Below are 14,264 nucleotides of genomic sequence, written 5' to 3'. Positions count from 1 at the left end.
TCCAGGGGGTGCGTGCACCCCAGGTTAAGAACCATTGATTTTAAAGGGTGGCTCCAAAACGTGGAGACGGAAACCAGCGTGGAGTGCGGTTCGTCTTGTGTGCGGTTCGTTTCACCAAAATGTGTGTTCACCTGTGTGTGTTCACCTGCGTGTGTTCACCTGTGTGTGTCCACCTGTGTGTGTCCACCTGTGTGTGTCCACCTGTGTGTGTTCACCTGTGTGTGTTCACCTGCGTGTGTTCATCTGCATGTGTTCACCTGTGCAACAGGACCTGCGTGTGTTCACCTGCGTGTGTTCACCTGTGCAACAGGACCTGCACTCGATGGCTTGGCAGAGCAATGGGGAGCAGGCGGTTTGCGGGTTAGAGGATGGTACCGTTGGCACCTGGAGCTTGCGGAATCCCAGAAAACTCGGCTGCCTAACCATGCCACATGGTACATGCCCCCGGTGTCTTTGCGTGCATGCATTGCATGCAATTTGAGTAGTACGACGTTTCGCTGGTAATTACAACCACCATCATGGGGCGATTTTCCAGAATCGTCGTTTCAAATTGTCAATGTTGTGGATTTACTCTCCAACACACCGCTGGGCTGAAGTAGTAAACTAATTGCCGCGTTGTTTAGGTGACAAACCTTACTGGCTGTGTCGGGTGGTGGAGGGTTACGACACATTTATACTTACGAGATCTAACCCAAAAACCTTTATTATGAATATTGGTCGCGAAAGCCCAAGTGTTAAACTGTGCATGTGTGTGTTAAATCACTGTGTGTTGTGCGTCTAAGTCTCCACAGGAGAGTGAGTGAACTTGCCGTTGCTTCGTGTGTGTCTCTTCCGTCAAGATGCCGAGTGGAGTGGCCCTATCATGAAGGTTGACCACAGGAGCTGTGCGTCTGGGTGAGTGTGGGCCCACCACACCCGGAGTCTCATGTAGACGGGCTCGGGCTTGGCTCCAGCTCAGGTGCGCCGGCTCAATGCCGCGTGCGTAACTTCCTCCGTGGACGTGGCTGCTTCATCAACAAATCATCGGCAGAGAAGCGCTTCGAGGCTGAGTCTCCGTGTGTGGATCGCACTGGGAGTTCCATGGCTGCTGACTGTGGCCGCTTTGCCTAACGAGCGTTCGGGAGGCGAACGTTCGTGTTCACCGGGGAGTCGGTGGTGGTGTTCACGGGGAGTCGGTGGTCGTGTTCACAGGGAGTCAGTAGTCGTGTTCACCGGGGAGTTGATGGTCGTGTTCACAGGGAGTCAGTGGTCGTGTTCACGGGGAGTCGGTGGTCGTGTTCAAAGGGAGTCAGTGGTCGTGTTCACAGGGAGTCGGTGGTCGTGTTCACAGGGAGTCAGTGGTCGTGTTCACAGGGAATCGGTGGTCGTGTTCACGGGGAGTCGGTGGTCGTGTTCACAGGGAGTCGGTGGTCGTGTTCACAGGGAGTCGGTGGTCGTGTTCACAGGGAGTCAGTGGTTGTGTTCACAGGGAGTCGATGGTCGTGTTCACAGGGAGTCGATGGTCGTGTTCACAGGGAGTCGGTGGTCGTGTTCACGGGGAGTCGGTGGTCGTGTTCACAGGGAGTCAGTGGTTGTGTTCACAGGGAGTCGGTGGTCGTGTTCACAGGGAGTCAGTGGTCGTGTTCACGGGGAGTCGGTGGTCGTGTTCACAGGGAGTCGGTGGTCGTGTTCACAGGGAGTCGGTGGTCGTGTTTACAGGGAGTCGGTGGTCGTGTTCACAGGGAGTCAGTGGTTGTGTTCACAGGGAGTCGATGGTCGTGTTCACGGGGAGTCAGTGGTCGTGTTCACAGGGAGTCAGTGGTCGTGTTCACGGGGAGTCGGTGGTCGTGTTCACAGGGAGTCGGTGGTCGTGTTCACAGGGAGTCAGTAGTCGTGTTCACCGGGGAGTTGATGGTCGTGTTCACAGGGAGTCAGTGGTCGTGTTCACGGGAAGTCGGTGGTCATGTTCACGGGGAGTCGGTGGTCATGTTCACGGGGAGTCAGTGGTTGTGTTCACAGGGAGTCGGTGGTCGTGTTCACAGGGAGTCAGTGGTCGTGTTCACGGGGAGTCGGTGGTCATGTTCACGGGGAGTCGGTGGTCGTGTTCACCGGGGTGTCGGTGGTCGTGTTCACAGGGAGTCGGTGGTCATGTTCACAGGGAGTCAGTGGTCGTGTTCACGGGGAGTCGGTGGTCATGTTCACGGGGAGTCGGTGGTCGTGTTCACGGGGAGTTGATGGTCGTGTTCACCAGTAGTCGGTGGTCGTGTTCACAGGGAGTCAGTGGTTGTGTTCACGGGGAGCTCGGCAGAGACCAGCGGTGCCCAGAGGAGCATCTTCATCGTGTGCGGCAGCAACGTCCACACCACCGACATGGATTCGGACATCGTGGACTTTGTGATGCTCAGCAACTCCCCGTACGCTGGCGGTGAGGTCGCCACGTGTGTGTGCACGTGTGTGTGCGCGCATGTGTGTGTGCACATATGCGTGTGTGTGTGTGTGCGTGTGTGTAACCGGGCGGCTAAAATGCAGGGAGTTGGCACAGTAGGTGGCACAGGTGGTGCATCTGCCAGTCATCTCAGTCAGTCAACCCATGGCACCTGGGTCTGTTCTGTGACCTCCTGCCAGCGGGCCTTCAACACTTGACGTGTCCTCAAAGTGCACCTAGCATGGCACAAGCGCTGTGGTGACGTCACCGCCACTTCGTGGTGAACGGTGGTTGTTGTTTGTGTGTGAGCACGTGTGAGAGCACGCTGCGCGAGCACGTGTGTGAGCACGTGTGTGAGCACGTGTGTGAGCACGTGTGTGAGCACGTGTGTGAGCACGTGTGTGAGCACGTGTGTGAGCACGTGTGTGAGCACGTATGTGAGCACGTGTGTGAGCACGTGTGTGAGCACGTGTGTGAGCACGTGTGTGAGCACGTGTGTGAGCACGTGTGTGAGCACGTGTGTGAGCACGTGTATGAGCACGTGTGTGAGCACGTGTGTGAGCACGTGTGTGAGCACGTGTGTGAGCACGTGTATGAGCACGTGTATGAGCACGTGTGTGAGCACGTGTGTGAGCACGTGTGTGAGCACGCTACGCTGCGAACCCGGCGACCCGGGTTTCTATTACCGCTCGCGGTCAACACCGGTGACGATTATCTGAACCGGTCCTGGGCCTTACCGCTAGGTCGACTAAGTCTAAAAACGAGTACCCGGTGCGGTGTGTAGTGAACGTCGCCACTCGGGGGAGACGAAACGCGGCGGAGCGTGGTGCTGGCCAACGCCCACTCCCTGCGTGTGCCGTGCCGGGCCTTCATAGGGTGCCACTCTTGTGAACCACACTTGTCCCGACAGTTCGCTGGAGGCTGCGCTGGGGGTTCTTCGTCTTTGCATTGCAGATTTGCAGAACCCCTTTGCGGTGGCGGTTCTCCTGGAGGAGGAGCTGCTGATGATCGATCTCGAGAAGGAAAGGTGAACCCCAACCCACCCCCCCCCCCTTGCGCTACGCTGATCAACTCTCGCGGACGAGGAACGCGCAGCTCGGCACGGAGACACAATCCGTTTTCAAAACGATTGGCAGAAACGTGCAATGTGCCGACAACAACAAATCCATCAACAGGAGTCGTGATCCCTCTTCTCCTTAGGTCACCGCCAGATTCATTTGGGCAATTGTGACCTGCTGACAAGGCAGCAGTAACACAGAGAGATGGCCACAGCAGACCGGATTCGTCCCAATTAGGACTCATCAGCACAGTATAATCACCAATGCTCACTGCTGCAAAGTCTGCCGCTGGGAACCATATACAATGTGCAGTCCCAACATCTACTTGGCTCACGCTGATAAATTATAACAAAGACAAACATCCCCGTATAGCCTGAACAGACTGTTGGGGCAAGTGCTGTTAGCGAGCAGCACCTATGACTGCCGGTACGGCACACGAGGGGGTGAGTGGCCAGCACCACGCCCGACCGCCTTTGTCTCCCTAGTAGCGATGTTTACACACCGCACCAGGTACTCAATTGAGGATGAGTCGACCCAGGGGAGGCCCAGGACCTGTTCCGATAATCGTCACTGGTGTTGGCCGTGAGCGAGAATCCAATTCAGTTCGCTGGGTTCGCAGCGCAGTGGGCCACCACTCCCCACACATGCACGTGAATGCACTTCCAGATATGTACAGTTGTGCACAGAGAACTATTAACACGCGTACGTACGCACGCACGCACATTCATACACATGCCCGCGCACGCACAGATATACCACTAAGGCAAACACACATTTGTATAACCGACACACAAAGTTACGTAATCGTGCACACCGGGCCTGTAATGATGAATGGAATAAAAATCAATGCTGGAGACTAGGGTCATCGGGCTGAAATTTTGGGTTCGATTCCCGATTGGTTTCAGCCACTGCCCGTGATTAAACCGGGATCTCAAGTGCAGCGTTTGACACTTTTATTTGGCTAAAATTTCAGCTCTGAGAAAAAAAAGAAAAATCAGTTTATAATTATTGTGCATCACGTGATGGATGCTCCTGCTGTTGGTGGCGGGGGCCGGGGTGGTAAAGTGCCGCCCCTCCACGATGTCGACCAAAGGTCACTCGGAAAAGGATTCCAGAGGCAGCTCTGTGATATCCGCTTCTGTGGAGCGTTCCCTGAACGCTAGGGATCGCGACCGCCACGCGAGAGAGTTTTTACAATGGACTCCTCTTGGGCCGGTGACGACGCCGTGGCAACGTCGACGAGGTTCAGGGAAAAGACAAAAATGAGGAAATAACTCCGGGTGTAAATATCAACTGCGGTCAGCACCCCGGCGGGTCGGTTCAACCTCCCGGCGTAGCAGTTGGAGCGGCGGGGCAAGTTTCTTAACTCCCCCCCTCCCCCGCCCCCCCCGGTGCGGCTGCCTCCATCCACCCCAGTTAGTCGGTGGGCAGGTGGCGTGCGGTGGGGTAGAGTGTGGGGTAGAGTTTGGGGTAGCGGGTGGGGGTAGCGGGTGGGGGTAACTTCCACCCCTTTCACGACTTGTGGCCAGCATGGAAGTGTAGGCCAGAGGCGTGCTGGATGGGGGGGGGGGGCTCACGGGGGCTTCTCAAGCGGTGGCGTCTTCAAGCCATCACGGGGCTGTTCATTCAAACCACAAATTACAACGGCCCATTAGGAGAACAAAATTAACATCTCATTCTTATCAGTTGTGTGCGGCCTGTCAGGCTCCGTGCGGTGTAAGTCACGGTCTTCACCTCCTATCTGCTTTCTCTCCCTGTCTGTGGCCTCTCCATTCGCTATGAAGGAGAAGAGCCTTGGCCCGAGACGGGGCCTGTTGTATATTTTCCTTTTGAGATCACGCACACGCACGCACCTCGCTAATCGCAAGTGCTGCACCTCTGTCTTTTCCCACCCCCGCTGCCCACAGCTGCCCCTTGATGGAGAGCCCGGCTTCCCTGAGGCTGCACCAGTCGGACGTCACCTCCTGCCTGTACTGCTGCCCCTGCTCGCCGGACTTCCTCGCCGCCCTTTGCGGTGCCAGCGGGACCAAGGCTCGGCAGAGGAGCGTCAGCAGGCGGGTGAGCTGCGGTGATGGGGCTGGCCAGACGCCCCAACCCGGCGAGCGGGCCAACGGCGTGCCCGGCGTTGGCCCCAGAGTTTCACGATTACTGGGGGGGGGGGACATAGGACCCCAGAGCTTGGGGCAATCGTCAGTTGCGACGCTTCTGGCTTCCTTCCCTCCCCTCCCGCTCGTCCGTGGTTTCGGCCGCGCTTCCGTGCGGCGGCTGCGCACGTCACAGACCCAACTGCGATGTGCGTGAGAGTTTAAATGTCAAGTGAAAAGTTTTTATTTTTATTTTTTACCCCCGTTGAGAACTCAAGGGATCGGGGTGCAGTCTCGTTACCATGAGTGGTGGTGGAACGCTGTAGTTAAAAAACAAAACAAAAAAATTGTACGTGACGCAAGATGCGACCGATCTCGTGAAAGGCCTCCGAATGAAACGGGCGCCGATCTTTTCGCTTGCAGTGGCCACTACGAGGGGGCAAGCCCAGCCTGGAGAAGCCGGACTCTGTGGAGGTCATCCTCACCGGGTGAGACGAGACATCGGGTCTCCTTCACCCCGTTTGTTCGAGACAAAGACAAAGATCACCTCCCCCCCACCACCCAACATAGCCTTAATCGACTGTTGGGTGCAAGTGGCGTTATCGAGCGCATGAGGGGGGTGGGGTGGCCAGCAATCCCCCACGCCTTTGTCTCACGAGTGGCGATGCTTTACACATTGTACCAGGTACTCGTTTGAGGCTGAGTCGACCTGGGGGAGGCGCGGGGCCGATTCAGATAATCTTCACTGGGTGGTGGCCATGAGCAGGAATCAAACTCGGGTCGTCGGGTTCACAGCGCAGCGCGCTTACCGCTACACTACCGGTCGCCTAGTACAACACGCTCACACACACACACGCATGTAGGTACGTACGTACGGACCTTTTCCACTCCACTGCTGGACGAGGGGTCTCCCCCCCCACCCCCCCCGGACTGTGCAGGTCGTAGGGCTTAGCTTGACCCCACGTGACAAGCGTTTGTCCAGTGCGGGTCGGTTGAGGGTGTGGCACAGACGGCTAGACCATAGAAGTGCAGCACAACGTTGGATTTATTTTGCTGCACTTTCACCTGCTGTAGAGACGCCCGTTAACCGCACCTCGACCGGCACTCGCTGCTGTGGGTCGTTGGTGCTAGTGACGAGGGTAGCCAGCAGTGGGACCGGTGGTTGGCGTCGCTATGGGGGCTGCATCGCGCCTGTCTGGATGTTTTTTTTGCTTCACCTTGGGGGCTCCATTTCGACCCGTGAAAATGTTTCCGTGCCCGGCACGCCGCACGTGGTATGCTGCGGGTGCCCGGCACGCCGCACGTGGTATGCTGCGGGTGCCCGGCACGCCGCACGTGGTATGCTGCGGGTGCCTGGCACGCCGCACGTGGTATGCTGCGGGTGCCCGGCACGCCACACGTGGTATGCTGCGGGTGCCCGGCACGCCACACGTGGTATGCTGCGGGTGCCCGGCACGCTGCACGTGGTATGCTGCGGGTGCCCGGCACGCCACACGTGGTATGCTGCGGGTGCCCGGAACGCCACACGTGGTATGCTGCGGGTGCCTGGCACGCCGCGCGTGGTATGCTGCGGGTGCCCGGCACGCTGCACGTGGTATGCTGCGGGTGCCCGGCACGCCACACGTGGTATGCTGCGGGTGCCCGGCACGCCACACGTGGTATGCTGCGGGTGCCCGGAACGCCACACGTGGTATGCTGCGGGTGTCGCTCTACCGTCTATTGGCGCCGACTTCTACAAAAGTGGGGGGAAACAAACTTCGTGTGAATCTGGCCCAATGACTTTTCGTTTGACTTTATTTCAGTAACGTTCACCGTGTGTATATTTTAAATCCTGGGCATTATAATCTTGGATAATATCTCCATAACCACCGCCGCGTACATTTAGCGGTTGAGCCGCCGCACGTTGCTCGGGACGACGATCCCCGACGTTTTGTGCCACACGCCGCTCGGAGGGCTCCTTTCAGGAAACGAGAGCCAGCGGCTCCGGAAGAAGCTCCCAGCAGCGCGTGGAGTGAAACGTCAGACTCCGTTCCGAGCAACGCGAGTCAACATCGCGAAAAACGCACCGGAGTAGCCTCCTGTGTAGTTGTGCATCGGTGCATGGTGATAACGCAAGAACAATAACACCGCACGTCTGTCTCTGTCTCGCATGTCTCACGAAGCCACTCCGATGGAACCCTGAAGATTTGGGACGGATCGGGAGGTAAGGGGGGGGGGGGATGATCTCTGACCGTGCGCTCTCATCCGCGTGGATTGCGTTCAATCGCCGTTCCCTCTTGATTTGTAAAAACGCGTTCCCGACGGTGCCGCTGTAGCCTTCGTCCGTGGGTGTCTGCGCCGGGGAGCAGGCACGCTGGCGCTGCTGACGGAGGTGGACGCGGGGGCCGTGTTTGAGCGAGAGGACTCGACGCTCTCCGATACCGGCGGGGGCGGCGGTGGAGGCGACGGTGGCCTCGCGATCCGGCACGTGTGCCTGTGCCGCCGGAGCCACGTGGCGTGCGTGGCGCTCGCCTGCGCCCACGTGCTCCTCTATGCGCTCCGCGACCGGGAGGTGCACGGCGCTATCGGCGTGAGTGCTGCTCCGCCAAACATCCACGTGCTCCCCTCCCTCCCTCCCTCCCTCCCTCCCTCCCTCCCTCCCTCCCTCCCTCCCTCCCTCCCTCCCTCCCTCCCTCCCTCCCTCCCTCCCTCCCTCCCTCCCTCCCTCCCTCCCTCCCTCCCTCCCTCCCTCCCTCCCTCCCTCCCTCCCTCCCTCCCTCCCTCTCGTGCGATCCCACCGGGTGAGATTCTACAAGGCAAATTGGCGCTTAGCTCTGGAACGAATCTCCATCGTGCTCGCGAGAACAGCGCTGTCACTCGCCACGTTGCTTCTGCGGCTGGCGGCCCGCCCCCGCTTGTGCGTTGACAGCCGATCGGTCTGTGGCCACCCTCGCAGGTTGTAGACGTCGGGAGGCCCAGCCGGAACGACTCCCCGGACGTGCCGGCCTCCGATCCAGCGCCGCCGCGGCCGAGTAGCCCGCTGTGCGGCCAGGCGACGTCACGCGGCGATTTCAACGAGGGGCCGAGCTCCGAACTCAACAGTCCCAGGTCGGCAACAAACGCCGCCGGTCGCACTAACATGGAGCACGCGGACCGCGTCGCTCGCGGGAACGTCTCTCTGTGAGTGACTCTGTGAGTGACTCTGTGAGTGGCTCTGTAGTGTCTTTCTGTGAGTGACTCTCTGTGAGTGACTCTCTGTGAGTGACTCTGTGAGTGTCTCTCTGTGAGTGACTCTGTGGTGTCTCTGTGAGTGACTCTGTGAGTGGCTCTGTAGTGTCTTTCTGTGAGTGACTCTCTGTGAGTGACTCTCTGTGAGTGACTCTGTAAGTGTCTCTCTGTGAGTGACTCTGTGGTGTCCCTCTGTGAGTGACTCTCTGTACGTGACTCTGTGAGTGACTCTCTGTGAGTGACTCTGTGGGTGTCTCTCTGTGAGTGACTCTGTGAGTGACTCTGTGAGTGACTCTGTGGTGTTTCTCTGTGAGTGACTCTGTGAGTGACTCTCTGTGAGTGACTCTCTGTGAGTGACTCTCTGTGAGTGACTCTGTGAGTGACTCTCTGTTAGTGACTCTGTGAGTGACTCTGTGAGTGACTCTGTGAGTGTCTCTCTGTGAGTGACTCTGTGAGTGACTCTGTGAGTGACTCTGTGGTGTCTCTGTGAGTGACTCTCTGTGAGTGACTCTGTGGTGTCTCTCTGTGACTCTGTGAGTGACTCTCTGTGAGTGACTCTCTGTGAGTGACTCTGTGAGTGACTCTGTGAGTGACTCTCTGTGAGTGACTCTGTGAGTGACTCTCTGTGAGTGACTCTGTGAGTGACTCTGTGAGTGTGACTCTGTGAGTGTCTCTCTGTGAGTGACTCTGTGAGTGACTCTCTGTGAGTGACTCTGTGAGTGACTCTCTGTGAGTGACTCTGTGGTGTCTCTCTGTGAGTGACTCTGTGGTGTCTCTCTGTGAGTGACTCTGTGAGTGTCTCTCTGTGAGTGACTCTCTGTGAGTGACTCTGTGGTGTCTCTCTGTGAGTGACTCTGTGAGTGACTCTCTGTGAATGATTCTCTGTGAGTGACTCTCTGTGAGTGGCTCTGTGAGTGTCTCTCTGTGAGTGACTCTCTGTGGTGTCCCTCTGTGAGTGACTCTCTGTACGTGACTCTGTGAGTGACTCTGTGAGTGACTCTCTGTGAGTGGCTCTGTGAGTGTCTCTCTGTGAGTGACTCTGTGGTGTCTCTCTGTGAGTGACTCTGTGAGTGTATCTCTGTGAGTGACTCTGTGAGTGTCTCTCTGTGAGTGACTCTGTGGTGTCTCTCTGTGAGTGACTCTGTGGTGTCTCTCTGTGAGTGACTCTCTGTGAGTGACTCTCTGTGAGTGACTCTGTGAGTGACTCTCTGTGAGTGACTCTCTGTGAGTGACTCTGTGGTGTCTCTCTGTGAGTGACACTGTGAGTGACTCTGTGAGTGACTCTGTGAGTGATTCTCTGTGAGTGACTCTCTGTGAGTGACTCTCTGTGAGTGACTCTCTGTGAGTGACTCTCTGTGAGTGACTCTCTGTGAGTGACTCTCTGTGAGTGACTCTGTGGTGTCTCTCTGTGAGTGACACTGTGAGTGACTCTGTGAGTGACTCTGTGAGTGATTCTCTGTGAGTGACTCTCTGTGAGTGACTCTCTGTGAGTGACTCTCTGTGAGTGACTCTCTGTGAGTGACACTGTGAGTGACTCTGTGAGTGACTCTGTGAGTGACTCTCTGTGAGTGACTCTCTGTGAGTGACTCTCTGTGAGTGACTCTGTGGTGTCTCTCTGTGAGTGACACTGTGAGTGACTCTGTGAGTGACTCTGTGAGTGATTCTCTATGAGTGACTCTGTGAGTGACTCTGTGAGTGACTCTGTGAGTGACTCTCTGTGAGTGACTCTGTGGTGTCTCTCTGTGAGTGACTCTGTGAGTGATTCTCTGTGAGTGACTCTGTGGTGTCTCTCTGTACGTGACTCTCTGTGAGTGACTCTGTGGTGTCTCTCTGTGAGTGACTCTGTGGTGTCTCTCTGTGAGTGACTCTGTGAGTGACTCTCTGTGAGTGACTCTCTGTGAGTGACTCTCTATGAGTGACTCTGTGAGTGACTCTGTGAGTGACTCTGTGAGTGACTCTCTGTGAGTGACTCTCTGTGAGTGACTCTGTGAGTGACTCTCTGTGAGTGACTCTCTGTGAGTGACTCTCTGTGAGTGACTCTCTGTGAGTGACTCTGTGAGTGACTCTCTGTACGTGACTCTGCGTGCTGCAGGCTATGCAGGGGTGCGCTGCGCCAGGCCGCTGGATACCAGCTGGAGGCCGTGGTTCGAGTCGTTGGGGCCGGCAGCGCCGCTTCTGTGTCCAGCGTGGCACTCTGCTCCGAGCACAACCTGTGGGTAGACCACCATCATCACCACCACAACCATCACCACCACCACCACAACCACCATCACTGCCATCACCACCACCATCACTACCATCACCACCACCATTACCACCACCATCATCAGTATCATCAGCTTCGGCATGAACAGATAATCGTCATCATGCATTGAGATGTATCATCTTCACAACTACCTTCAAGATCATCAGCCTCTACGGATAGCTCACATCAGTGTGACTGAATCATTTTGATCATCAATCTCATATCATGACTAAATCTTCAACATCAACCTCATCCATTTGAAATTCCTCCTCATCATCATCATCATCTTTGAACCGTATCATCATTCATGAGTTGCATCATTATTAGAAGCATTATCGTCATCATCGTTAATGTCACGTGTGCACTCAGATGAGACTTGTCTGTATTCACTCACTCAATTATTGCCAGTGCAATTTGACATTAATGACCTGGGGTTGTGTGTTTTCACAGTGTGGCAATAGGCCACAACTTCGGAGTGACGGTGGTGGACTTCAAACAGAAGAGTGTGTTGGCCAGCTTCAGCATGTCTGTTGTGCTGGGAGGCACAGATGCCCCGATGAATACCAACACCAACAGAGGTAATTAGCCATCACACGCACAGCCACGAGTTCCAATCACATTCAGTGCCAACTCAACACCTCATCACCATCCATCTGGAGTCGATAAATACAAAGTCAGAGTAATTTTCCGCTCATGAGCGTTGCACTGTTGGTGCTCATCTCTCGTCTGGAGCCCTGCAGAGCCAGTGGTGGAAATTGCACATTCCAATGGTGAGGGCGAGTCTCCGCATAGGAAAAAGCAGTTGGCTTCCCCACAAAATGGTACTTATTTTATCAACCCCCGGAGGGATGGTGGGCTGTGTCAACGTCCAAACCAGGAATTCAACTTTTCAACCTTCCGATCGCGAGCTGATCGCATCTGCTCCTGAGCCACCCGGCCACTTTAAAATAAATGATCAGCATATAATGCACAATCCACTGCCGGATGAAGGCCTCCCCACGCCACGTCGACCACGGGGATTGTTGTGCCATACTTCACCACGCTGGTCTGCGTGGGGTGGAGGGAACCCAGGCCCGGTTCAGAAATCGCTCACCACCGGTGAAATGAAAGCGTTAAAGTTAAAAGCCTTAAAATACATTAGGAGATAACAGCTTGAGAAAATGCAAATGTGCCCGTATACTTAAATGCGGAAACAATATTACACCTGCACTATGATGACCACTGAAGCATGCAAGAAGAAGCAGTGGCGACTTAGTATTACTTTGAGTTGCAGCAGGGTTAAAATACTTCCCCATGCTTAGAACAAAATTGCCAATATGAGCGACACGGAATTTGGTGACTTCATGTGGTGCCACTTCTGATGGTGTGCCGTGATCGTCAAGTTTTAGAGCAGTGGTTCTTAACCGTTCCTGCAGCCTTGCATCCCTTTGATTCTAAAGCGTTAAAAAATATGTTAATAAATACGTAGGGTTTGATGTAACAAAGTAGTTGTACTTACTTGCCGTTGCTTAACTTTCGTTTCGATGATTTACCTTAAAAAAAATCTGGCCATGTCTCGCACTCCCAGCAAGGGCATCTCGCACCTCCAGGGAAACACCCTAGGGGTGCACACCCCAGGTTAAGAAGAAGAAGAACCACCGTCTGAAAGGGAACATTTTGAATACCGAGAATACCTGCACTGGAATAAAACGTGTCATGCAATATTTTAAAGAAAACAAATAATCACCGATGTTAGCTATTGCCGGGAATCAAACTCAGATGTCAGGGTTCATAGCACGGCACGCAACCACTGGTAGGTAAAATCAGTTCTGTCCAATAGGAAGTCAACAGCAACTGTCTAGGAAACAGACTGGCTACCGCTCCTCCCATGGCAATGTGGAATGTCCACCAAATGGTCATTTGAGGAGGGAGACACTTAGGCATTGAATGATGATAACGATGCATGTTATGGTTGTGATAATGCTCACCTGGGTGATGTTATTGATTCTCCTGCTGCTGATGCTGATGCCGATACATGAACAATGAATGCCATTTTCCTACAGAGAGCTTTGTAGAGAGCACCGATGGTTCGCTGGAAGAAGACCATTCAAAATCTTCTCCAGGTCTGTACCCAGAGACTGTATCTTCGTCAACATCGATGCATCGTAATCATTATCATCATCTATCATTCCATCATCACCGTGACAATGAATAATCATCATTGCGTCATCGTGATTATAATCAATGAATCATCATTAATAAATCATTGGATCATCACCATGGTAATTAATGCACCATCATGATCATCGCCATCCCACCACGTGGCTGCAACACGCCAGGTGGTGTAGCCAGGGCAGGCCACGAGCCTTTGCCACCGCCCCCCCCCACCCCATCGTGACCCGCTGTGTGACACTCGTGACCCACTGTGTGACACTTGTGACCCACTGTGACACTCGTGACCCGCTGTGTGACACTCGTGACCCACTGTGTGACACTTGTGACCCACTGTGACACTCGTGACCCGCTGTGTGACACTCGTGACCCACTGTGTGACACTCGCGACCCACTGTGTGACACTCGCCACCCACTGTGTGACACTCGTGACCCACTGTGTGACACTCGCCACCCACTGTGTGACACTCGTGACCCACTGTGTGACACTCGCCACCCACTGTGTGACACTCGTGACCCGCTGTGTGACACTCGTGACCCACTGTGTGACACTCGCCACCCACTGTGTGACACTCGCCACCCACTGTGACACTCGTGACCCACTGTGTGACACTCGCCACCCGCTGTGTGACACTCGCCACCCGCTGTGTGACACTCGTGACCCACTGTGTGACACTCGTGACCCACTGTGTGACACTCGTGACCCACTGTGTGACACTCGTGACCCGCTGTGTGACACTCGTGACCCACTGTGTGACACTCGCCACCCGCTGTGTGACACTCGTGACCCACTGTGCGACACTCGTGACCCACTGTGTGACACTCGTGACCCACTGTGTGACACTCGTGACCCACTGTGTGACACTCGCCACCCACTGTGTGACACTCGCCACCCACTGTGTGACACTCACCACCCACTGTATGACACTCGTGACCCACTGTGTGACACTCGTGACCCACTGTGTGACACTCGTGACCCGCTGTGTGACACTCGCCACCCACTGTGTGACACTCGTGACCCGCTGTGTGACACTCGTGACCCACTGTGTGACACTCGTGACCCACTGTGTGACACTCGTGACCCGCTGTGTGACACTCGCGACCCACTGTGTGAC

General features: G+C 55.4%; 1 protein-coding gene across 2 annotated transcripts in view; it reads left to right on the top strand.

Moving 5' to 3' along the window:
- Positions 1-14,264, top strand: part of LOC116953333 (syntaxin-binding protein 5-like) — a 40,851-nt gene that overhangs the window by 16,415 nt on the left and 10,172 nt on the right. For both annotated transcript variants that reach the window (XM_076075005.1, XM_032973437.2), the window contains exons 8-19: positions 311-434; positions 840-894; positions 2,253-2,404; positions 3,359-3,431; positions 5,370-5,520; positions 5,970-6,034; positions 7,709-7,749; positions 7,895-8,115; positions 8,482-8,633; positions 10,846-10,965; positions 11,449-11,576; positions 13,041-13,100. In XM_076075005.1, the coding sequence (XP_075931120.1) occupies positions 311-434; positions 840-894; positions 2,253-2,404; positions 3,359-3,431; positions 5,370-5,520; positions 5,970-6,034; positions 7,709-7,749; positions 7,895-8,115; positions 8,482-8,633; positions 10,846-10,965; positions 11,449-11,576; positions 13,041-13,100 (1,342 nt within the window). The remainder of the gene's footprint in view (positions 1-310; positions 435-839; positions 895-2,252; positions 2,405-3,358; positions 3,432-5,369; positions 5,521-5,969; positions 6,035-7,708; positions 7,750-7,894; positions 8,116-8,481; positions 8,634-10,845; positions 10,966-11,448; positions 11,577-13,040; positions 13,101-14,264) is intronic.

Source organism: Petromyzon marinus, chromosome 51, assembly GCF_048934315.1.
Source record: "Petromyzon marinus isolate PM22_M1 ecotype Great Lakes invasive population chromosome 51, UKy_Petmar_22M1.pri1.0, whole genome shotgun sequence".
NCBI lineage: Eukaryota > Metazoa > Chordata > Hyperoartia > Petromyzontiformes > Petromyzontidae > Petromyzon > Petromyzon marinus.
Note: the sequence above shows the minus strand (reverse complement) of the source record. Positions and strands in the feature narration are given on the sequence as shown.